General features: G+C 43.7%; 2 protein-coding genes across 5 annotated transcripts in view; both read left to right on the top strand.

The window, feature by feature from the left end:
- Positions 1-1,262: 1,262 nt before the first annotated feature.
- On the top strand, positions 1,263-6,514 carry LOC133626639 (E3 ubiquitin-protein ligase RNF128-like). The gene is made up of 8 exons (XM_062006994.1): positions 1,263-1,360; positions 1,757-2,046; positions 2,688-2,935; positions 3,610-3,681; positions 4,280-4,362; positions 4,926-5,022; positions 6,008-6,167; positions 6,284-6,514. The coding sequence occupies exons 1-8, from the start codon at positions 1,263-1,265 to the stop codon at positions 6,454-6,456; spliced, it is 1,221 nt and encodes a 406-aa protein (XP_061862978.1). The 3' UTR covers positions 6,457-6,514.
- A 2,166-nt stretch (positions 6,515-8,680) lies between these two features.
- Positions 8,681-24,188, top strand: part of TBC1D8B (TBC1 domain family member 8B) — a 33,471-nt gene continuing 17,963 nt past the window's right edge. For all 4 annotated transcript variants that reach the window (XM_062006437.1, XM_062006436.1, XM_062006438.1 and 1 more), the window contains exons 1-8: positions 8,681-8,837; positions 15,434-15,544; positions 15,973-16,091; positions 17,297-17,522; positions 18,423-18,663; positions 19,934-20,141; positions 21,707-21,874; positions 23,166-23,315. In XM_062006437.1, the coding sequence (XP_061862421.1) occupies positions 8,708-8,837; positions 15,434-15,544; positions 15,973-16,091; positions 17,297-17,522; positions 18,423-18,663; positions 19,934-20,141; positions 21,707-21,874; positions 23,166-23,315 (1,353 nt within the window). In that variant the 5' untranslated portion in view covers positions 8,681-8,707. The remainder of the gene's footprint in view (positions 8,838-15,433; positions 15,545-15,972; positions 16,092-17,296; positions 17,523-18,422; positions 18,664-19,933; positions 20,142-21,706; positions 21,875-23,165; positions 23,316-24,188) is intronic.

Genomic DNA, 24,188 nt, shown 5'->3' with positions numbered 1-24,188 from the left:
ACTCCCTTTGGGTTTAGGAGGCCAACAAGGAGCTGTGCTTGCTCAAACTCATGGGAATAAGGAGTGCTCATGATGGGTGGGGTGCTACTGTTTCAGGGATTGAAATTGTGTTGAGAAGCTTAAACCTAGTAGCTGCACTTTGTCTAAAAGAAAACCCAAGCACCTTAGGGTGTGTTCAGGGAGAGATGCCTTTGAATTGCATTTCATTTTTAGCAGAAGGCATGAAATCTTCCATGAACTCTTCAGCTTGGACAGGGTGCATCCCACATTGTCACGTTGCTCATCATCCCTCCCTTACTCAAGAGTTCATGCTTGCTTTGTAAGACAAAGCATTTAAAAACAACTACATGCTCTTTGTTCTGGACTAGGCTACTAGAATGTTGTGATGGTGTGCTCTCAAGAAACCACCTGCCAGTCTCCTGTGTTTAACAGGAACAAGATGGACCTTCAAAAAAGACTGTCTGAGAGGTGTGTGATTCATATCAGTTAAATACTTTGAAAGGCATTTTGGCTTTTTGTAGATGTTTCTGTGTTGCTTAGTGTAGCAGATTTGAGCCTTTGTATTTCTTGTCTTTTGAGGCAATAGGCCTGCCTTTTTTCCAGATCTAGTATTTCTAAGGGTAAGGCAGATGCACGGCATTTCCTCAAGAAATGTGCTAGCTGAGTCCTAGGGACAGCAGCAGTTTAAGTCAGTGAACTACTACTGGAGCACTTCATGAAGTGTGTCCCCCCTGTAAAGGTGTGGACTTGCTCAAAGCCCAAGGCACAAATTTTCAACCATATTTTTGAGATTTTGGTATTTAATGTGAAGAACTGCATACAGTGACTGTGACTGAATAGAATCTGAGCTGCCATGATGCAGCAGAATTGACTGTTTCTCTGGTTTTGCAGCTTAATGTGCAAATCTGTTGTGTTCTTGTAATCTTATTTATGTGAGGAGTTTTGTTTAAAAGAAAACATGGAGTGTGAAAATGGGCTGAGAGGGAGTTTGCTCCTGTGATCAGCTGACATGATTCTACATCTCTTGTACTGGTTTAAAGCAACCAGGTGATTATATACAGCAGAACAAGCTGGACACAAGAGTGTGGATGACTGAAAGAATCTGCCAGGAGCAATGTGGGGAATGACTTGGTTATGTCAGTCTGCAACATGGGGAGTTTTGGAAGATTTCCTTCCTTACTCCCTTCACTCTTCCCCTTTTGAACAAGGTTGTTTGCAGCACAGAGAAGTGAGAACTCTGAGCTTCCACAGCCAAATGAAAGATGGCCTGGGCCTCTGGAGTGACCTTCAGGTTGGACCAGGGCTTGAGGAGGCTGGAGCCATCTCTGGGGGGAACATCATCCAAGCTGGAGTTTGAGCAGTACTGGGAGAGAGGAGGGGCAGAATGGTGCTTTGTGAAGAAGGAGCAGAAGGTTGTGAAGGGGCCAAAGGCTGCTGCGTCACAATGGGAGGGCGGGTCACTTGAATCCCAGGCCGGGCTCCAGAGCAACTGAGTGACACTTGGGGGTCTCAGTGGCACGGGGTCAAGTGCCTCTTGGAACTGCTGTTCCAAACTCCTCGTCAGGTTGTGGGCTAACCACCACCCACTGCCAGACAAAAAGACTTCCAGGCAGATACATTTGTGTTTATAGCAGTGAGCAGTGATGGAGGCTGCCAAGTTTTGTTTTTTCTGCCTTCTCCTGGATATAAGGGCTTTATTTAAGACCAGAGAGACATCTTTTGGCAGTGCCTCTCTAGATCTGGTCTATTTCAACAGCACCAGCAACACCAGTGCCACCCAGCAGTGCAACTGTGGTGTCTATGGCTCAGGATCTCCTCGCCGTAGCGCCTCGGGGCTCGTGGCCATTCCTGTCTCTGGCAGCCTTCAAGCCTGCGCCCCAAACACCCAGTTCAGCACCAGCCACCAGCCCTGGATCGCGCTGATCCAAAGCGGCAGCTGCAGCTTTGCTGACAAAATCCAGGTGGCAGCCAGACGGGGAGCAGCGGCCGTTGTGATCTACAACGCGCAGGGCAAAGGCAACGACGTTTTCCCCATGAAGCCTCTCGGTGAGTATCGCTGTGTGGGGTGCTCAGACCTCAGCCTTGCTCTGAGGTTGGGCCCAGGGCTGCCCTGCCAGGCTGTGAGGAAGGAGGAGCCTGTGGATGATCTCTGGCCTTGGTTGCTCAGTGTCTGGGGAAGTACTCAACAGTACCATCACATTTAGAAAGGAGCTGTTAAGGAGCAGCTGCAGAGCAGGGGGAGAGTCGGAGCTGGTGCAGGAAGGGTCCCTAAGCCAACAGCTGTGTGCCTGACGTCCCTGAGCTCCTGGACATGCCACAGTCCCTACTGACCTCACTCTGAAGAGGGCTGATCTTTACTTTCATGCAGTTCAAAGGCACATGAAAATGTAAATGGCCCATGTGCTGGGTCTGAAATGATGAGCATGTGTCCCCTGTATGGGAGTGAGGAGTGTGCTGGAGAGAAGAACTTCTGAACATGGTTCCCATCTGCACCTCCCAGGGAATCAGCCAGAGCTGTGAGCTCCACAAGCCCATGGAGATGACACAGTCCATGAGCTCAAGTTGAATCTGCAAATGCTCATTAGAGACTTTCCAATCTGTTCTGTAGCACTTCAACTGGGACATGTAAGACAAAGACTTTTGTATACACCTTAGAACTGAGCAGAGATTCCTCTTCTCCTTTGCAGGTGCTGAAAATATTGTTGCAATTATGATTGGCAACCGGAAAGGCATGGAGATCTTACACCGCATCAAGAGCGGCCTGAGAGTGACCATGGCTATAAATGCGGGGAAAACATTTGGACTTTTGGTGATACTATACACCATCTTCTTCATCTCTGTGTTGTTTCTCACGACCCTAATAGCAATTATGTGCTACTACATTTGGTATTCTGTCCGGAGATGCAATGTTGCAGGGGCCCTGTCTGATAGTCAGGTGAGTTTGTGTGTTGTTGCTTTTTTATACCATGACTCCATGCTGTGGATCTTGAGGGCAAAATACTGGTGGAGGCAGGAGCTTGAGCAGGAATTGCACACGTCAGGAATGTACAACTATGCCACGGGTTTCTTTAAAAAGCTGAGCGTCTCTTGAGAGCCAGTCAAGCTGTCTTGCAGTCCCAGCGAAGGTCTACGTTTGGTGGCACATCTGCTTAGCTCTGAGTTAAAAGAGAGAAGCCTTTTCCTCATGAGCCAGCTAACTAAACTGTTGACAAAATGCTAGTTCTTCTCTGAATGCGTATTTTCTTCTTACTGTATGGTGGGGCCTGTGTGCAAGAAGGTGGATAAACAAGGCAGGTGTGGAAGATGGCTCACTGCCTTCCACTTAGCACAGAACTGTCAAGTTCACTTCCTCAGGGTGTTAACCCTCCTTAACAGTCCAGATGGCCAGTGATGTTGTCTGTGGCCTTTTGGTGTGTCATCCTGAGTCAAGAACCACATCAGTACATCCCGAAACTCAGTTTCACGTTGTCTCTAAAGAGGGTGGCTGTGCTTACTGTGCTCATTTGATAACATCTGGGTTCTAAACTGGCAGCAGGCACTTGGGAAGGATTCCTAAGCACTCCTAGAGATCTGAAGGACTGTGTTAACCTGGACTGCTTTCTGTTACAGCAGCAGCTGAGGGCAATGACTAAGTTGGCCATAGAACATTTTGAGCTGCGCACCATGAAGCAAGGGGACAAGGTAGGCCTGAGCCCATCAGCACCCACGTGTTACAGCCCACTCTTTGCACGGAACCCCCAGCGTTGTCCTTAGGACTGGTGCAGGATGGGCAAGTCCCTCTGTGCCTGTCCCTGTCTGCTGCAGAGATGGTTCCTCTGTCAGACCAGGTCCTTTTCTGGGGTGCAGGACTTTCCAAGTTGCACGTTCTCCTCAGCAATCCGGTTGTTTTTAGCTGCTGCTTTGGGCTCGCTGAGGTGAGGGGTCGGCATCGGCCGGCAGGGATGCTTCGAGGCCAACCAGTCTGTCTCATCAGCTTCCTGACGCTTCTTTTTGTGACAAAAACTGGAGGCAGCAGTTTCTAAACCTCTCCAGAAGTGTCTCAAATGACCCAGAGCTGGTTTGCAGCTGTTGTTGCCCACCATGGGATGAAACTTTCCATGGCTCTGCTGAAGTGTGGGCTTGGCTCGGAGTAACCCACACAGTGTGTTTCTGTGCCATTCGATATGGGAGCAGGCTGAGCTGGCTGTAGCCAGACCCCTTTGTGTGCAGGATGTGTGACTGTAGCTCAAAGGAAGCTCTCCAAGTCTGTTAATGCTGTGAATTCATTTAATCCCTTTAGGAGCTTGGACCTGAAGGAGAAATTTGTGTTGTGTACCTTGAGCCCTTCCAGCCGAAGCAAGACATGCGTGTCCTGACCTGCAAGTGAGTTTCTTCCAAACTGTCCCTCAATGCAAAGTGTGGAAGTGAGCATCTTCCTGCTTGTTCCTTCCGCTGTGGGAATTTGAATCAAGCACAGTAAGAATTCTGCATCTCTGTGAAGGAGAGTTTTGCAGAAGAGGAATGGCGGAAACAGAGCCTTGGAGTGTGCCTTGATGGCCCGTGTTCATAACTTCCCCTGTGAGGGGGCTGACAAGTGGGGCTTGGCAGTGCCTCTCCTGGGGATCCCAGGGCTTTTGAAAGATTTCTTCCTTTGCAGGTGTCTCAGGAGGTTACTTGTAAACTGCAGGTAACTGGCCAATCGATGCCCATTTCTTGTCAGCTTACAGGTTACTAACAGAGTTGTGCTCCTGCAAAACCTGTTCAACCATGCTGATTTGGGTAGTAGCCCAGTAGTGTAGCACTTTTAATTTGATTGCTCTTAGAAGGAGCAATTCCTTCCTTTGTAGAAGGAATAAATTCTCAGAGATTCTAAATGGGCCTTTGCCGCTGCTCCATCAACAGCTTTCCTGCTCTGAGCCCTAAGCTGTGGTTCCTTCTTCCCCCAGGCACCTCTTCCACCAGTGCTGCACTGACCCCTGTCTCCTGGAGCACAGGATATGCTCAGTGTGCAAATGGGACATCTTCAACGTGCTGCGTGTTGAGGTGAGGCAGCGGCCTTTCTTGGTGCAGATGCCATTGCAGAGTGAGGCTGGTGCAGCAGCCACGGCTGGAGCTATTTCCTGCTGCTGGGCTGCAGAGCACAGGAGCCAAGCACAGGCATTGCCGTGTCAGCGGCGAGAGGCTGCAGGACTAGTTGTTGTGTCACTCTTGTGCCTGCAGCTGAGGGTGTTTCTCAAGGCTTCAGGCTGACTTTGACAGCTCCCTCTGTCCCTGCCACCAGCCTCTCTTCAGTTCCTAAGGCTCCACAGCCCTTCAAAAGGGAAAGTGTTAGTGTGGGTGTCTGAGGAATTTCTGATGTGTTCTGCAACGCTTGTTGTGGCCAGTGCTGGGGGAAGATGCTGTTGCCAGGGGCTGCCAGTGCCTGGGCCCTCTCAGTTGGGGACATCCCTTTTTTCTATTGTATCTAGAAACAGGACAAAGGGTAATGGGATGAAGCCAGAACACAAAAATTCCATTTAAACATAAGAAAAAGCTATCTCACTGTTCAGATAAAGGAGCCCTCTCATGGGCTGCCCAGGGATGGTGTGTAGTCTCCTTCCTTGGAAGTCTTCAAGACCCACCTGGACATGTTTTCTTGTGTTCTGATCTTGCTTCTGCAAGGATGTTGGACTAGATGATCTCTAAAGGTCCCTTCCAACCCCTACCATTCTGCAATTCTATGATTCTATGCCAGAGCTTGCCAGGGCAAGGGAGATGTGCCCTGTGTGGAAGGAAGAAGCTGTTGTCCTGTTACTGGGTAGTACAAGGAAAAGCTGGCTCAGGAAAGCAGAAGCTGCACCCAAACTTCCCACTCTATTAGGCAGAAACAGTTTCCCCCTGTGATGCTGGAGGTTAACAGCAGAGCTTTGTTCAGCCTCTATTTATTTCTGTGTCAAAGCTCACTGCAGTCCTTGCAGACATTGCTCTCCTGGGAAAATGCAGCCTCCTATAAAGTTGCAACTGAACTGTTTTCTCTTGTTTCACCCAGGTGGATGTAGAAGCGGCTGAGCAAGGCAGAGGATCCAGTGGCAGAGCATATGTCTCCACAGTTGATGAAGTGGGTGACAATAGTGAAGCTGCATCATCTGGACAGGATACTCTACAAACAACAAATGAATCTCTTCTGCAGGAGGAGCCACCAGTAGAATGTTTGTATACTCTTGAGTTCTGTCTAGCTAGAAGAGCAAGCATGGTTTGCTTTAAGGTAGTAAAGCTTGCTTGTGATGCTTCTGAATTTGTGTTGTCTTGGTTTTCTTCTGGACAGTTCACAACGTGCAGCTTGTAATCAAGGACACCCAGCCCCTTGATGCCAATGTTCTGCCACAAGACAACCACACAAGTTCTGAGGCTGACGAAGCTGAGGTTGGAGAACTGGATCCTGTGGAGGATCCAACAGCAGGGCATAGGCCTTCAGCAATCCTGACAGATTGGTTGTAAACAGTTCCTGATTTATATCCAGTTTGAATATTTAAATAAAGGTTTGCTTTGATGAGTCCCCTTGGAGTACTTTGCAACAGGTCTTTGGGTTTTGTGGTGATGCTTTAGGCTTGAATGGCTCTGTGATATGTCACATCTCTATGTGCCCTATGGCATGACAGACTTTCTTGCAAGCAAGAGGCAAACAGGAATGGGCCTGTGGATATGGTTGCTGCTGAAATGCAATGTAAGTGTGCTGTAGTGTGCCATAGTTTTGGGGGTTGCTATACAGACATCAATGTTTGCATGGAAGATGCTGGAAATGATGTGGCCACAAGTGGTGACGGTTGCTAAAATGTGTGCCCCTTGACTCTGTTAATATTCCCATGAGTCACACACACATGTTCATTATTTTTCCCCTCAAGAGAGAGAAGAACAGGTTGCAGCATCATCTCAGAGTGTGTACTCTCTGCCATCATTTATCCCTCCCCAAGAAAGCTCTGATGTAGACTCTTCAAACACTTGTATGCTCTCAAAGGGCACTGAGAAAGATTTTCTTCATTCCTGCGGGAGAGGAAGCCTTATCACCTGGTGCTGGATTACTGTGACTTCTTGGAAACCAGGCTTCACAGCAGAGGGGTTGTATTTCAGTGTAGTTTAATGTAGAAATCTTGCTAAGATTTTTGGTTGAAGGAAAAGCAGGATTTGTGATGAGAAGCTGCAAATGTAGAAAACTAGTTGGAGTGAAAATGGCAGTTGGCCTCTTCCCATAAATGGGAGAGACTTAGTCCATCTGAGTCTGTAGCAGAGAAGACCTGCACTGTTCAAAGGACTTAAGGTAGGACAGCATAAATATACACATCTACCTTGGCTGTGAGATTGGATGAAATGTTATCTGTTTAGCCCAGAAGGCAGCTGTAGGGGTTAACCTCTTCACCCAGGTGTTTGCGGATTTTTTTCTGGTGCAGATTTGAACAGAGTTCCACTCTTGCCAAGCAGTAATGGCTGGTCTTTAGTAATAGATGAAAGAACACCCACTGGCTTTGGCAATCTAATTTGGCTCTGAAGGTAACTTTAAACCAAAGTGTTCAACCACTGTGAATTATCAACTATATATTTCTCTGCACAAGTTGTTCAACTGTTGGTTATATAGAGTGAAGCCTAAATTTATTGATACAATTATTTAGCTCTTTATCTAATCTTGATGATGGTTGAGGGATGACAACAGAAGACAGTAGTAATGGCAGATACTCAAGTGCTATCCCTTTTGAGCATGAAAGCCGTCGTCTTGTTCCTTAACAGGACAGCTTGATTTGTCCCAGCACAGAACAACTGGCAATCAGCCTGCAAATAATCTGAAGAGCACAAATTGAGCACAAATGCCAAAGGTCTTGCAGAGAAATCATGGAAGTACTAAGACCATGAGTCAAGCTGTTGTTAAGGCAACCAAAGCATTTGCTCTACTCCAAATTAGAGCTGAACCATGTTGGGTGATAGAAGCAATGAGGTGGATTATCTTTTAAGTAACAAGTCAGATGTTGAGCACTGTGGCCTGTGACTGCAGAGCAGACAGGGATGGGTGGTGTGGCTGGGGTGCTGTAGCCCATGGAAGCGATGGTCATGGCTGGCTCTCTTGCGTGGCACGTTTTCCTTGTTTCTATTCAGTGCCCCAGTATCCTGCTGCAGTGTAAGGCCTGGTGCTAACAGGAAAACAAACACAGAAGCCAGACAAAGCACTTGGTGACATCTGTCTGTCTTCTGGGCTGGAAATGGAGAAACGTTTGGTCAAAATGACTTCTCTGACTGGCAAAAAGCCACCCAGCACGCCTTACGGAGGCACTTTCGGGGAATGCTAGAAGCCTGGCAGCTGAGAGGCTGAGGCCGCACGGGTCCCTGACAGGGTCCGGGGAGGTGTGGCATGCGAGGGCGGAAGGAAGAGTGTGTCCCGCGGCTGGGGGTGGTGCAGCCGCAGCTCCCGGAGTGCGACGCGCGTCTGGGGGCGGTGGGCCGAGTGTCCCCGTCCTCCCTCCAGCCTCACTAACAGCCCGGCGGCCGCGCGACACCCGGCGGGAGCTGTAGTCCTGAGGCAGTGGCGTCGCGCTGACAGCGGGACTGTTAAGACTACACTTCCCGGCATGCCTTGGGTCGCCCGTCCGTCTCCCCCCCCTTCCCCCCCTCCGGCGGCAGCGCTTGGCCGGCGGGCTGTGTGCGTGGAAGCGGGCGGGCGGCGCGGCGGGCATGGGCGGCGGCGGGCGGTGAGCGGGCTGCTGCGATGTGGCTGAAGCCCGAGGAGGTGCTGCTGAAAAATGCCCTCAAGCTGTGGGTGCAGGAGCGCTCCAACCAGTACTTCGTGCTGCAGAGGCGGCGGGGCTACGGCGAGGAGGGCGGAGGCGGGCTGGCAGGTACTGCCCCTCCGGGGGCCGGGGCAGGGGCTCCGCTCGGCTCGGCTCGGCTCGGCTCGGCTCGGCGGCGGGGCGGGGCCGCCTCACCCGGTCCTGCTGACGCCGGCGGGGGAAGGGGCCGGAGGACGGGCCGAGGGGCAGGGTGGTCCTATGCCGGTCCTGGGACCCGCCGCTCCCGAGGGGCAGGGAGGAGGAGAGGCCTGGCCGTGCTTGGGAGCCCTTGACCTTCAGAGGCTTCTTGTTTGATTTGCTCCCCTCTCTCCCCTCTTTTTATTTTCTTTTGAAAGGGCATTTTTAAAGACATCACCTTGGGAAAAGGCAGGTTTGATGAAGTTTCCGTCTCCGTGTGCGATGGGGGTGGTGGTGCCCGTGGCAGCATGGCACCCAGGTGCAGAGCAGCCTGGTGGGATGTGCCCCTGGCACGGCTGGGGGCAGCGGGCTGCTTTGGGCCGGCTGCCACCCGTGGGACAGGACCTAGAGCTGAGGTCAGCGTAGCCCAGCACTTGCCCTGGCTCAGCAGCCTTTACCTCCAGTGAACACGTCGACAGAGTTAGATTTGGAGCTTGTTGAAAGAGGAGACATCAGAAGAAATGATTAATCTCTTTGGCAGGTTGCTCATTTCCAAATCCCTTTTCCAGCATGCATCTAAGGCTGCTTGAAATGAGCTTCTGCTCTGGTGTTTCTCATCACTTAGTTTAAAAACAGCATGTGGTTTGATGGAGCTTGTCAGGAGATGTGGGTCAGGAAAGTGACAGGGCATTGACCACCATATAATAAACTTTATTTCATGAGAACTTCAAGGTATGGTGCTGCGTTTCTCTTTTTTTAATTCTTCTCTATCATTATGCATTGCAGAAGATCCCAGCTACCCCTGAGCCCTCTGTAGTGGTGGTAGCTATTCAGACTTGAACTGACTCCTTCATAGTCTGGTAGCATCTGTCATTGACCCCATCAAGGAGAAATGCCACAGGGAAACCAAATAAAGTTGTTCCTGGGTGGGATATAGTTCTTATGTGTTTTGCATGTTCTCTCTAATTGTTTCATTTTAAAGCAAGCTATATTAAACATGAGGCATAATTGTCTTGTTGAAACATTTACTCATTTTACCAGATGAAAACACAAAGTTCAGCCTTTCGGCTGATGAATTTCAGTTGTAGAAATAGTCCTCCCAGCTGGAGGTGGGGCATTCTTCATTGACATCAGAGCCACTTGCAGGGCACAAGAAGAGTGTAAAAAGAAAGCATCACAAAATCCCAGAATCTCTTCCAGGAATATAATATTGCCAGTAGATCACGTTGTGCCTTGGCTGAGAACCAAAGGTGACATTTTGCAACCTTGGAAGCCTTGTAGTCATCAGGCTAGATGGACCATTCTCTGCCTTGATATCTTTGGAAGCCAAGGAGTCTTTGAGTTGGTATGAAGGTTGTCTTTCTGTCTGCTAAAATTCATTTAAGAGCAACGTGAAACAAAGTTAGGCATTCACTTGAAACATCTTCATAGGCTTACAGCTGGACAGACAGCTGAGGCCTTCTCATGCCCTTGGGTTTTTGTGGAAGGTGAGGCTTTTATCACTAATCTCTGTCCTTGGTGGCAGTTGCCAGTGTGGAAAAATACTCAAATGGAATAGTTCTTGTCATATGCTTTTTTTTTTAAGGTGTCATTGCACATTTTATTTCTGTAGCTTTGTCATGTTAGATTCATGCACATTTCATCTGTGCAAGGGATTTTTTTTTCACTGCACAGAAACAAAGAGTGAGATATTACTGAATTAACATTGTGATTAAGAAAGATTAGGAAGAAAGTGGAAAAAATATGGTTACATTTGTGTTTGCAGGTTTGAAAATATTTGAACCTCCTAGGTATAAGCTAGCATAATTTGCTAGGCCTGATTTTAGTTTTATGTTGCTGTGTGACTCAAGAAAATGAGCACTTACTTTAGCAATAAAACAAACAACGGTGTTTATCTTATGAGGCCATTGCAAATGTGACAAGTAAAATCTTGCTCTCCTGAACAGCATTTTTCAGCTCGTGAGACAAGACTGGGAGTGTCTGGGGAGTTAGGAATGAAAGAAGCAGGCAGCAGTGTTAGGCTCAAGTCTGGAGGGAAGAGAGGGGCAATACCTCCAGACAAGAATGGGAAGGAAGACAAACAGCACTGCAGGATTGAAGAGCAGAAATGGAGACTAGCTGAGGAAGCAGGAGCAAAGGATTCCCAAGAATGTGCTTGGCAAGACAGACTTTAAGTGGGGGGAGATGTGAGTTTTGAAGAAGCAGCCAATAGAAGGTCTGTACCTTCTACAGCTACAGGAAAAAAGAAGGCTGACCTTGGAGACACTTAAAGAAAGGCTGAGACTTCTGGTGCTGTAGAAAGAAGACTGCAGCTGGATTTGTATGACCCTTCTGGGCTGCCTGTTACAGCAGGACTAATTTATTATCTGTCCATGAAACAGCTCTCATAGCTTGTGTGCACACACAGCATGGTTCTGAGTTGGCTAGTGTGGGTAAAAACAGACTGAACTGTCTTGGACCAGTTTTGCTGAGCTTTGGCTCTCTTCCTGCAGGTATGCACCTGCTTAGCTTTGCATTTCGCTCTCTTTCCTTTCTTAAACCTCACCTAAGGACACAGATCCTGTAACCTGTTTGACTGGTTCTGGTAATTGACATGAAATAGACAGGCCCAAAGTATGTTGCTATGTTGCTGTACCTCTGGCACTGCAATGATGTGGCCATGTCCTCTAGTGGTTCTGTCTTCTGCAGAGCCACTATGGCACAGCTACTCAGGAAGCATGTTTACATTTGGGGGTGACAAGTAGGAAAATGACCAGCACATGCTTCCCAGTTTGGGTTATACAGCTTTTTAAGTGTACAGAGCAAAGATAAGGAGGAGCTAAGATATCTGTAGTACTTGTCTCTGTACATACCAAGGGGACAAATACTTGTTTGTTTCAGAGTTGTGCTTTTAATTTGCCACTCTTTCAAGCCTATCTTTAGTGCCACAGATAGTTGTATACACAGATTTGGATGCACATTTTAGTTAAGTGAGTTACTGTTGTCTTAGCTGAATCATAACCACTGACCATAATGTAGCTGAGTTAATGGAAATTAAATCTTTTTTTTTCACTGAAAGCTTAAACTAACCTGTTTTACATCTCAATTGACTAAGAACATTTACATGCTTAGTGTTTCATTGGGCTGATGTTTCTTGGTCATGAGACCAAGTTCACTTGGGAAATAAAACTAAGCAGAAAAAGAGTTGTTAATTTGAGAAAACAGAAAAAGGGTCTTATTCACAAGTTGGGATTCATGTGTTTTGAATCAAATACACAGAGTCCATGGCTCTTTGTGGTTTATGTGGTATGTATTTGCATCTTAATTTATCCAGTGAAGTCTGGGGCTTCAGTGTTTTTGAAAAGAAATGAACCGCAATACTTTGCAAAGCTATTTGCTGTTATAGAATCAGGCTTTATCCTGTGTCTGGAAAGAAATATTTACGGTAGTAGAGATTGACAGTTTGGGTCTCCTGCATTGTGATTTGGCAACAGTTCGCTCTGGATATGTATTTCTCCCCTGCAGCTATCCTTTGCCAGAGAAGCCTTTGTGGAAATTACATAGTGTATGGTGTGTTACTTTAGTAATTTTAGTTTCAACAGACCTGCATCTTCTGATTTTAAAATTGTTGTTAAAAGCTTTTGCTGAAAAATACAGTAAATTTAAATTGTATTTGGGATGCTTGATTTTATCTTTGCTTACTTATGCAATGGAATTGAGTTTTTTAGTAAATATGTATCTCTCACATCCTATTCCTATCGATTTTATTCCTCATAGTTGTATCTAGGTATTACATTGCCTTTGAGACTTATTTTTCTTTTTAATTCACAGCTTATTAACAGTTTGACTATGGCACAAGAACGACTAAAAAAATCATTTGAAGTTCACTTGTTTTATTCTTTACATTTATACTTCTTCAAACCTAGAAATCCTAATTGTCAGGATATAGCTATTTAAAACCTCTGTTGAGATTGCTCTCAGCTTTTGTTACTCTGAGGTATCATCTATAAGATCTGTGGAGTCTGTTTGTGTCCCTAAGAATTGTATGCTGAGAGCTTAGGAGAATGCATGTAACTGGTTTAACTCCTGAAGTTTGTCAGTTACCTGATCAAAATGAAGGGTGTTTGCTATTATACTGGGTTTGTGTGGCGAGGTTTTTGTAGTGTCCACACTAGCAGGGGGGCTGCGGGGGTGACTTCTGTGAGAAGATGTCAGAAGCTTCCTCTGTATCTGATCGAGCCGATGGCAGCCAGCTCCAAGACAGACCCACCACTGGCCAAGGCTGAGCCTGTCAGTGATGGTGGTAACAACTCTGGGATAATGTATTTAAGAAAGGGGAAAAACTGCAGGGGCTTTGACTTTTTCAGATTGTAGAAGGGAGCAGTGATTGCTCAAATGAAGCTGATTGTAGCTGCAGAATGCCCCTTTCTGCAGTTACCACTCTGGGAAACTGAGTGTCACAGCTGCTTCTTATGCTGATGTAAATAAACTTAAGAGCAAATATTCAATTGTACATCAAAGTGTCTACTTTTCACAATTCTTAGTGTGAGGAGGCTGACCAGTGATGTGCTAATAGAACATTTCTGTTTGTGAGGAACTCTTGATGGTCTTATAAAATATTTTATGTCCCTTCACACTCTAATGTAGCAAATCAGGAGACCCTCTCATGGAGTTTTAATTATTGACCTCAAAGGTACTGTTCTGCATTAGTGGAGAGAACAAACTTATGTTAACTTTGCTTCAGAAAAATAGTGCTCTTTTAAAAAGAGACAACAGCATGTTTTCTTTGCTTCTGATTCTTTATCAGTAAAATGGAACTTGAGACTATCCTGTTCACATTGCAGTAGTCCCACAAAGGATAGGAAGTAGGTTGCTGAGGGTGGTACACATAGTTAAAATAAAGAGGATTGTCTTAATGAAACAAAATGTGACTGACAGCTATTCCAGGAGGAAAAAATATCTTTGAGAGTGATGGTTGAAAAGGACCAAAAATAAATTGAATGTTAGTACTCTCTTGATGTACTTGGTGAAACAGATACAAAAGGACAAAGTGGTGTTACCTCCAAATGGCAAAATACCAGGCAGTTATTTTCATGTAATTTAGTGGCTTTATTGCCCTAAATTGATGCAACTGAGAGCAAAATTCATTGCTGATGCATTTGATGCATGTCTCTGCAGCTAGTGTTGATGTTTTGCTAACCAAACATTTTAGAAACCTTTGGGGAAGAACACATCCTTATTTCAAAGATATTCTGGGTTGTTTTGTAGCTTACAACAAATATCCTTGTCATCATAGTGGTGGGTTTTATATCTCTGCAGCCCTGGAAGTGAATCATTCTTCAGTAAGCTGGTGTGAATGGAGTTAGCAGAGTGCCAACAAACCACCCAGCAGTGGTCTTACGTGCCTGGGTGAATGTTGTTCTTGATTTCCCATTGGAAAATAGCAGTAGGAGTGAGTGCTTACTGAGAAGCACCCATTATAGAAACAGGTAGTTATGGAAACCCTGACTGATAATATGGTATTCAAAAAAATTGCAGCACTCTCAGGACTAGGGTGAGAAGGTGAGACTGGTGATTCCTTGTGATTACAGCAGTAGCCATAACCTTAATTCATAATGTACTGAGTGTTTATCGGCTTAAATACAAACCTATAGTCTAGATCACATTTGTGGACAAAGCAATATTGACTGCTGAGGCTGTTTGATAGACTTTCTTGCATCTAAAATCTAATGACTTTCCAAGCATACAGAAACTGTGAGGGCATTTTGAGGGGTGCTTCTGTAATCATTCTCTCAAGCTGAGCGGTTGCATCAACCTTACAAATAGTGACTCATGTCCGTGTACTGTATATCATAACAGATGATTTGAGGGGAATTGTGAATGAAAGAATGAAACATTTGCTGAAGCAAAGCCAACTCTGCAATCAGCTTGGTGGTATGAGTCATTGAGTAAGGCAGAGCTCTTTAGACAGATGTAAATTCAATGTCTTACTGCAGTTAGAAACTGCAAAAAAATACTCCCCAGCAGTAACTTACATTAACCTATGAACTGCACACAAGACAAGACAATGTTTGTGATTGATGTACTGGCCTTTGGGGTGGGTTTCCTGAGTTTTTGTTGTTACTCTCTTTCTTGAATAGCCAAAGGAAGGTGGTCATGCAGGCTCTATGCTGAAGGTGTATCCTTAGGAAAATGACTAATTAAAAAGTAGTTACTGCTTGTGCTCATCAAAGGCTGGTAGCTACTGTGTTATGTTTCATGTCCTCTGGTTTGCCATACTACATGGCTATTGCATCTAAGGGAGTCATCTTAGAACACTTCACCGACAGTTTTGTGTTTATAATGGCTTTTACTGGATTCAGGTTTCTTCATCTCCCAAAGAGATTCCTCAGTGAGCACTTTTTGCTTTATTCATTTGTGCCTCCTTTTCAAAGTTTATTAATCCTTTTTTGGGTAGCATTCCTATTCACCATGAAGGAATCAGAAGTGAGAGGCCATTTCAGAACCTTAATTTCACTGTGCTGTATCCCTTTTCTTGAATGCAACAGGTCTTCTTGTGGGAACATTAGATGCTGTGTTGGATTCTACATCAAAAGTTGCCCCGTTTCGCATCCTGCATCAGACACCAGACTCTCAAGTCTACTGGTCCATTGCATGTGGTATGTACTATGATTTAGAAACTAAATGAATTCAGAAAGGAAAAAATGAGGATACAAAGTATGAGATCCATGTTTGGGTTAATCTTCTCACATCATCATTCGTTCCTGAACTGGGGAGGTACTGCTGAGCTGAAGGTACTGTCAATCCAAGTCAGGCTTCAGCACTGAGCCACACAATGTGGACAAAGCTGAGATGTTTCTGGGTGGAAAAGCTAGAAATAAAGGGCTTGAAAGACAAAACCACAGCAGTACTAATTTATAATGTACACCAAATACAATTTTAGTGTACACAAGAACTGGACAATAAATGTGAGAGTTGTGGTTCAAAATCCACACATCAGGAATTTGCTAAGTGTTCTCTTGATTTATCTTTTTAGTGAAATTATTAAAGTCTGTTCTAATTTTAACTAATATTAACTTTCCATCAGGATCCAGCAGAGAAGAAATAATAGAACACTGGGACTGGTTAGAACACAATGTTATGAAGACTTTATCAGTTTTTGATTCAAATGAAGATATTACGAGCTTTGTCCAGGGAAAGATAAGAGTAAGTAACAAACACATGGCTAACTGGGAAAGGCTCAGTAGGTGTTTTCCTTTGAACATACAGGAATAGTATGTCCTCTTTAAAATATCAAAGGACAGCACCATAAGCCTACATACTTCTGATTGACTACTTCTGATACTTATGGTTTGAGCCAGCAATGTGCCCTCATGGCCAAGAAGGCCAGTGACATCCTGGGGTGTATTAGAAGGGCTATGGGCAGTAGGTCGAGATAGATTCTCCTCCCCTCTGCCCTTGTGAGACTCCATCTGGAATATTGTGTCCAGTTCTGGGCCCCTCAGTTCAAGACAGGGAACTGCTGGAGAGAGTTCAGCACAGGGCTACAAAGATGATAAAGGGAGTGGAGCATCTCCCTTCTGATGAAAGGCTGAAGGAGCTGAGGCTCTTTAGCTTGGAGAAGAGGAGACTGAGGGGTGACCTCATTGATGTTTACAAATATTTCAAGGGCAGGTGTCAGGAGGATGGAGCCAGGCTGTTCTCAGTGATGGCCAATGATAGGACAGGCAGCGATAGAGATAAGCTGGAATATAAGAGGTTCCAAAGAAATACCAGGAAGAATTTCTTCCCTGTTCAGATGAGGGAGCACTGGAAGGGGCTGCCCTGGTAGGTTGTGCAGTCTCCTCTGGAGACATTCAAAACTCACCTGGATGAGTTCCTGTGTGACCTACTCTGGCAGGGGGGTTGGACTGGGTGAGCTTTTGAGGTCCCTTCCAACCCTGGAGATTATATGTGATTCTGTGAGTAGGATGTGGCTGTTAACACTCCACTGTTCCTGTGTATCTGTCCCACAATCAAATCAGGATTTTTGATGTAAACTCTTCCTGGCAGGTGTTATGCTGGATGCTTTTAGATAGTGCTCTAAAACTCTTGATAAATTATTTGATAATTTGTTGATTATTTGATGGCACCTGGGAAGTGTATGATACATTTTTGTGAAGGTTTAACAGTTCATTTGATACATCCTAAATTTTTAGCCCAGGAATTCTTATGATTAAGTGAGGAGACTTGGGAATGTGTGTCTTGCCTAAGTTGTGTGGGAAACTTGGTGGATGAGTCTAAATTAGCACATTTGATTTATGACCTTTATTCTTCTTGTGAGGAGAATGTTGAACTGTATGTATGAAGGTGCTTATATGACACCCATCCCCATGGATGCATAAGTAAAGGAACTGTCTTTTTTGTTTTAGGGTTTGATTGCTGAAGAGGGAAAAGGTTCTTTTGTAAAAGAAGATGACCCTGAGAAGTTTCGAGAAGGTCTTATGAAGTTTGAGAAGTGCTTTGGATTACCAGAGCAAGAGAAGTTGGTTACCTATTACTCCTGCAGTTATTGGAAGGGCAGAGTGCCCTGTCAAGGATGGCTTTATCTCAGTACCAACTTCCTCAGCTTTTACTCGTTTTTACTGGGAGCAGAAAGTAAGTAAGCAATGATGTGAAGTCTAGGCCCTTCACATTTTACTGTCTATCTTTCAGATTTGAAAGAACTTTTCCTAGGTCCCGAGGGAGCTATTTTGTCATGGGAGCAGATATCAATACAGAATAGAAAAAAACTGCAAACAGAACATATTAAGTGCAAATGAATGTGTTTGTGTCACTTACTACACAATGTCTGTTAGTTTTCTTCCACTCTATAAACTTCAGAGAAGACAGAGCTGTTGCAGTTGACTCTGAAAGTTGTCTGTCCTCTTTAGTTCATGCTACATATGGATTCAGTCTGTGAGGATTACAGTTATCTGTTCCCACATGGACTTAGTATTTCATGTGGGTTCACTATGCACTGGTGATAACTGCACATCTCTTTTCCTGTGTAGTTAGTTTGAAATGCCCAAACAAATGCCTCAAATAGTGTGAGCTATAACTGTATTTATGTGAAAAGTAGAAAGCATAAAGAAAGTAGAATCCTTTCTAAGCCAGTTTTCATTTATATTGGGAAATATAGCATGGCTCCTCTAAGTGCCAATACTTTAAGAAGCCCTCTTGGTAAACTCTTAAACCAGGGTAATTGATATGATGGTATTTGTTTGGAATTTGCAGTTTCACGTGAGAGCAAAGAAAAGGTGATGTAAGCTTGTATTTTCATATGTGCTATGTCTTCAATGTTTTTCTTTTAATACAATTTTTTCTAATGGAATTATTTTGTGAGAATTGCAAAGAGTGTTTTTTTGTGCTTGTGAGTTCATAGCCTTTTTCAAATGTGTTATCATTTAACTGTATTGCTGAGTTACATGTTATTAGTGCTGTTGACTACTATTGCTTTTAATACAAGGGTAGCAGTTAATGAGAAGTTACTCACATCAGCTTACTTTGTATTTTCAGTAAAACTTATTATCTCCTGGGATGAAATATCAAAACTTGAGAGGACTTCCAACGTGATTCTGACAGAAAGCATTCATGTGTGCTCCCGTGGGGAAGATCACTATTTTTCCATGTTTTTACACATTAGTGAAACATTCCTTCTCATGGAGCAGCTGGCAAACTATGCTGTTAGGAGGCTTTTTGACAAGGAGACATTTGAAAATGACCTAGTCCTTCATGACCCCCTGCAGATCACCAAGAGGTAATACATTACTTAAGTCTGTTCTGGGCTCAGTACTGTTTTAGGCAAAGGGGAAGAGAATCCTTGTCTCAAGGAGACAAGTAAATGTCAGCAAAGCTGATGTTCTCTTAGACAAGTTGTGTCCTTGATTTGGGATCAAAACAACGTGAGGCATTGCCATTTATTGTTCCTTTGCAGTATGAGAAGTCTATATGAAGGCAGGAAGTGATCAGACCTTCAACTACAGGTTTTGTAGGTGTCTGAATTTTTTAAAAGGCTTTCTAGTAACATTTAGGATTAAAAAATTAAGAATGAAGCTGCAGTGTCTACAGAGAGACATGATGAGGGATAAGGTGGAGGAGAACTCATTTAATAAACATGTGTAAATAATAACTGCATGGCTTTTCTGCCACCATAAAAAAATTATGGGTGACAGATGAGTGCATGGCTTTCTGTATTTACAGCAGTCTTTTAGGTAGTGGGAAAGATGCACAGGTAAGCAATGATGGTTGGGGTCCTTCCTTCTCAAGGAACATGTGTGATTATTCCTTGTAGTGATTTTATGTTTTCTCTAAATCTCTAGTATTTGTTGTAAAATGTTACTTAACTGCAAATCAGAAATTATGATGAAGCATTTGTATAATAATTGCTCCTACTTAAAGCTCCATGCACCTATGATTTAAGAAAACCCTCCCCAGTATTTAGTTTTGTAGCACACTGATAATAAAACTTGATTTAGGTTGGATGTCCTGAGTAATTGGTACCTCAGTTGGTAGAAATGCTGGAGAGAGACGTTGCTTTACAACCAAAGCATTGTTTCTGGCTGCAGTTCCCTGTGAGGAATTAGCCCATGGCAGATGTTTACAACATGTGCTACATTTCTAGCTAATTAACCCTCTGTCAAGCCAAAACTTGGTTTAGGTTTAAATGAACGGTTCTGATGGCTGGGGAAATAGAGCAGATTAGGCTATTAGTATGTTTTTCTGCACTGCCTGTAGGCCCTGATTGAACACAGTGCTTCACTGTATAAGAACATGCTGGAATGGATTCCTGTTTAGTGAAGTGTGTATTTTATTAAGTGTATATATATATAGATAGGTGTGGTCCTGCTCTTTGTTGTCTCTTCAAGCTAAACCTTGAACCCTCCAGACTGACCTCACAGATTATGGGAGAGCATGATGTTTTCCTGCCCTCTCCCAAAGTATTTTAAACTTTTGTGTTTGTAAAGACATTTTAAACTATTTTTTCTTTTCTCTCTCCTACCCTGTTTTTTGTTTTGTTTTTAATCCAGGGGCCTAGAGAACCGTGCCCACAGTGAGCAGTTTAGTGCATTCTTCAGGCTACCCAAAGAAGAGACCTTGAAGGAAGTTCATGAGTGCTTCTTATGGGTTCCTTTCAGTCATTACAACACCCATGGGAAAATGTGCATTTCAGAAAACTACATCTGTTTTGCTAGCCAGGATGGCAGCCTGTGCAGTGTAATCATTCCATTAAGAGAGGTGAGGCAAACTACAGCCAGACCACTCATACCAGTAGTTTTGCACTTGTGTACTTCAATGCCAGTTTAGCAGATTTTCTTTAGATGAAATGATTGCATGATGTCACGTGTAAGTTTGTGAAACTGCATTCATGTTTCAGCTTTGTTCTCTGTAGCCTCTTTTCCCTTTTCTGTTTACTCTGATTTCTGTGGCTGGGGACACAATCCAGATTTTTTAATGCTGCTTTTAGAAATGAACAAGCTTCATTCTTTAGTTGAGTTAATGAGAGATTCTCAAGAAAAATGTAAAGAATTGGAGAGGGTAGAGGACCTTGAAGGTTAATAATTGCTCTGCTGTGTTCTTTCTTAGCTCAGTAGTGCAATTCTTTTTGCAGCAGTTGAGCAGTGTTGTCTGTTCAGAAGTGTATGGGAAAATGCATTGGCAGTTGAGAGTGAACAAGTATCAATGCCATTACAGCTGGTAGTGTCAACTGGCTGAATAAAGATCACATTGTAAAGGACCCAGCATTCATATTTCTATAGAGTATTATAGTTAGACTGTACAATAACTGCTGGGAAAAAAAACCCTCAAACTTTTTCCATCCTTCTCTTGACTTCATGTAATCTGGGACATTGCCACATTTCAGTATTCCAGCTTTCCATCAGCTCCCAGACATATTTTACAGTAGACTAAAAATTAACCAGATTCTGTGATTGCTCTACAAACTCTGTGTGTGTCTGTAATTACTCTCATGCATACTCTGCCTGACATAAGACACCTGACACAGGAAATTGAGCTAAGCTAATGTCAGCAATACACTTGATGTTCCCTGCTCAGATAAAGCAATTTACATGATCATCTATAAATCGTCCTGCAAACAATAGGGACTTTGATAACCTGAGCAAAACAAGAACAGGTTGTGTTAAAGGACCTGACTCTAAATTTATCCTTGTGCATTAGCAGGCCTTTGCTATTTCTTCTGCAGTACTGCAGAATTACATTATTTCAGTGGTTTTTCATTCTTTACCTGTGACAATGTAAAAGCATCGTCAGTGACAGTGTAGCTGTTCCTGATTGTCTCACTTGTACTTGCATTATTAAAGTGTATTACCTGCTGTAATCTGTAACTATTCCATCACAGCAATTAAAATCAGCTCCAGCTGTCATGTGTTATGACAGCTGTCTTTGAAAGGATATTCTCAGTGGAAATTCATTCTTGTGAAGCTCACTCCATTGTATTCCCTGCAAAAGCCATGTTTTATCTGCTTTCTGATGCTAAGAAAAAAAGTAGCAGCTTCAGCAGGTAGGAGAGGCAAGGTTTTCAAGTAAGCTCAGCACTCAAAGCCAGAAAAACCTTCTCAAAGAGTTTTGGTACTCTGTCAAATCTATCACCTTAGTACCTTGTGTGGAAATAGCTCCAGAGCACTGAGCTTTAAAGGAGCGAGCTTGTTGCTTGCATTACTAGTTCTGCTTGTGTAATGCTTTGTACTACTGTTTCATATGGGCATGTAATTTTTACAGGTTCTTACTTTTAGAAATAAGCTGGTAAAATTTGTTGCCTAGTGTATGTATCCTTGCTTCCACAGGTCACAGGGGTGGATAAGTCAGATCCAGCCAACAGAGGAGTCAGCATTAGTACCAAAGGAAAGACAGCTTTTCGTTTCACGGAGGTTAGAGATTTCGAACAGCTTGTGGAAAAGCTCAGAGTGAAATGCAATGCAACTTCAAGTCCACAACACATCATAAATACAGAGGTAACTGCTCTGCTGATTCTGATTTCTTAGTACCTGTTCCTAGGAATTAGGTGGTGTCATCTTACTAAGAGTTTATGTATCACTGTCAGTGTTTTGCCATGTAATGCAATACCTTTGTCTTTAAGCCTGAGTGTAGACACAAGGCGAGTATCAATGACTGCTATACCTCTGGATTTCAAGTTGTCCAAATATTTTTCCCTTTTTTTCGTCTTTAGAAAATCATGTTCCCACCTCTCACCTTCAGACCCTTCACATTAAAACTGAAGGCCACCAGTCTGGTGTCAAATTATGTGTAGCCATGTCAGATTTTGCAAGCGGAGTGCTTGACTCAGGAGGTTGATGGAATCTCTGTGCATAGTTTCATGCATAAAAAAGAAGCAAGCAATGACCAAACATCCTTAAACAAGCATTTTTTATTATAGTTACTGTGTCTCTTCCCTCATGATTTTCACTGAAAAAAAAAATAAATAGAATCAGCTGGAGCAGCCTCTGAAGTGATTGTTGTGAGAGTGGAGAAGCATACAGGTAAATGCCTTTTGGTAGAAGAGAACTAGCCTGTCAGCAAAATCTCTACCTTGAGATTTCAATTTTTCAGGGTTAAAAGGCAAATATGAGTAATAAAAGCAAGATAGTTTGATATCAGCAGAAATGCTCAGTTGATAAGGGTACAGCACAGCCCTGGGAGACCTGAGGTGAGGTCTGCTGCTCAAGGCTGTTTTGGATTACCTTATTTTAGGTCATGCTTTATTGTGACATACAATGCTGAGTCACGTACCTCTGTTTTTAAGGTGTGGAAAAACAAGTAAGTGTGCATATGACAGAGAATATGTTAAGCAAAGTGCATTCTGTTTTGGGTTCATTGAGACTTTGTTTTCCCTCAGATGCTGAAGAACAATCCAGGTTCTATTGCTGGTTTCTAAATGCTCTCAGCATTCCTAAATAATTCAGTATGTGCCTTCATTTAAATGAATATTTTTCATTTGACTTCAGTGGTCATGGATAGTCAGGCCTCCCCATGTATTACAGTTTTCATTATGAATATTTGTCCTTTAATAACAAGTTTTTGGCCATGGAAATGTCTATTTTCACAAGTGCAGCCTCCTGAAGGCCAAGCTGTACACAGCAAGGGTTGCTACTTTGCAGTTATTTTGGAAGTCTCTATCTGGTACTTGTAACTTTATTATATAAACGATGATGGTCTAGAAGCCAAACCAGTTTTGGTATCAGTGCTGCTTCTTGAAGGATTGTTTGGCATTTATAACTACCACTGTTACCTTTTTATTCCCCCAAGGTTGCAACTAGTTCTGCCTCTGACAGTCCAAAGGGTTTCGATGTGGGACCATTACAGATCAGTCAGAGAGATAACAGCAAAACTGTCAGTACTGAAGCCCTGATGACTGTCTACCATCCTCAGGATGCTGAGAATCTGGACTCTAAAATGGTAAGGAATAAAATGGCCAAGAGTTTGGAAGATCTAATTAGAAAGGCCCCCAGTATATTTGCAATGTGTTTGAGCAAGGCTGCTGATTTCTTCTGGGTCTTTGCCAGTCTTCTTTCATCTGCATTTTCTGTATTTGGAGTCCACAGGGTGCTTCTTCCTGGCTCTATTCATTTTTCTGCTCATCTTGTTCAGTAATTATATGCCTTATCTTCAGTGGAGCTAACTCCTCCTGCTCTTCCAACCCCTCAGGGAAGAGTTGACTGTTTTATGATAGTGAACATGTTTCATACCTATCCAAGTTGTCAAGATACCAAGTCACCACAAACTCTTTGGGGCCAAGGAGAATGTTACCATGAAATTGACTTGATTTCTTCCTTGCTTCATTCCTTTGCACTTCTATCTAACAAAGCTATGCTCTGGGGAATGCTTCTCTGTTTTTGCAGTAGGACATCCTATTCTTGCTTCTCTGTGGAGTGTGGGCAAGAAGAAAGAAAGGTTTTATTTTAAAATTAAGTCCTTTGGCAGAACCAGGTAAATTAAGATACAGAATTTTTTGTATTAGTTGTGTCAGAAAATAAACACCCTTTAGGCAGGAGAAAAGCAAAAGCAGATTGTTAAGTTCTACTTTTTTACAGTATGAACAGAAGTGGTAAAAATCTGCTTTTCCTTTTGGCATCTTTAATGGCTGTAACAATGTTAAATCTTACTGCTGTGTGCACAGAAAATGTAGTGACAATGTTCACCCTGTCTCAGCCTTGGAGCCTGTCATGAGCTGGAGCACCTGATCATCTGTTGCTCTTTGCTTCAGAGACATTGAATTGTATTTTAGATGCACAATAAATAGTTTATTAGTACTCTTGTACTTTGCACTTT

The sequence above is a fragment of the Colius striatus genome, chromosome 13, assembly GCF_028858725.1.
Source record: "Colius striatus isolate bColStr4 chromosome 13, bColStr4.1.hap1, whole genome shotgun sequence".
Lineage (NCBI taxonomy): Eukaryota > Metazoa > Chordata > Aves > Coliiformes > Coliidae > Colius > Colius striatus.
This window is presented reverse-complemented; position numbering and strand designations above follow the sequence as displayed.

Coding starts and splice junctions, on each gene's coding strand:
- LOC133626639 (XM_062006994.1), top strand. CDS start 1,263: ATGGCCTGGGCCTCTGGAGTGACCTTCAGGTTGGACCAGGGCTTGAGG. Junction 2,936..3,609: donor GGGCCCTGTCTGATAGTCAG/GTGAGTTTGTGT, acceptor TTTCTGTTACAG/CAGCAGCTGAGGGCAATGAC. Junction 3,682..4,279: donor CCATGAAGCAAGGGGACAAG/GTAGGCCTGAGC, acceptor TAATCCCTTTAG/GAGCTTGGACCTGAAGGAGA.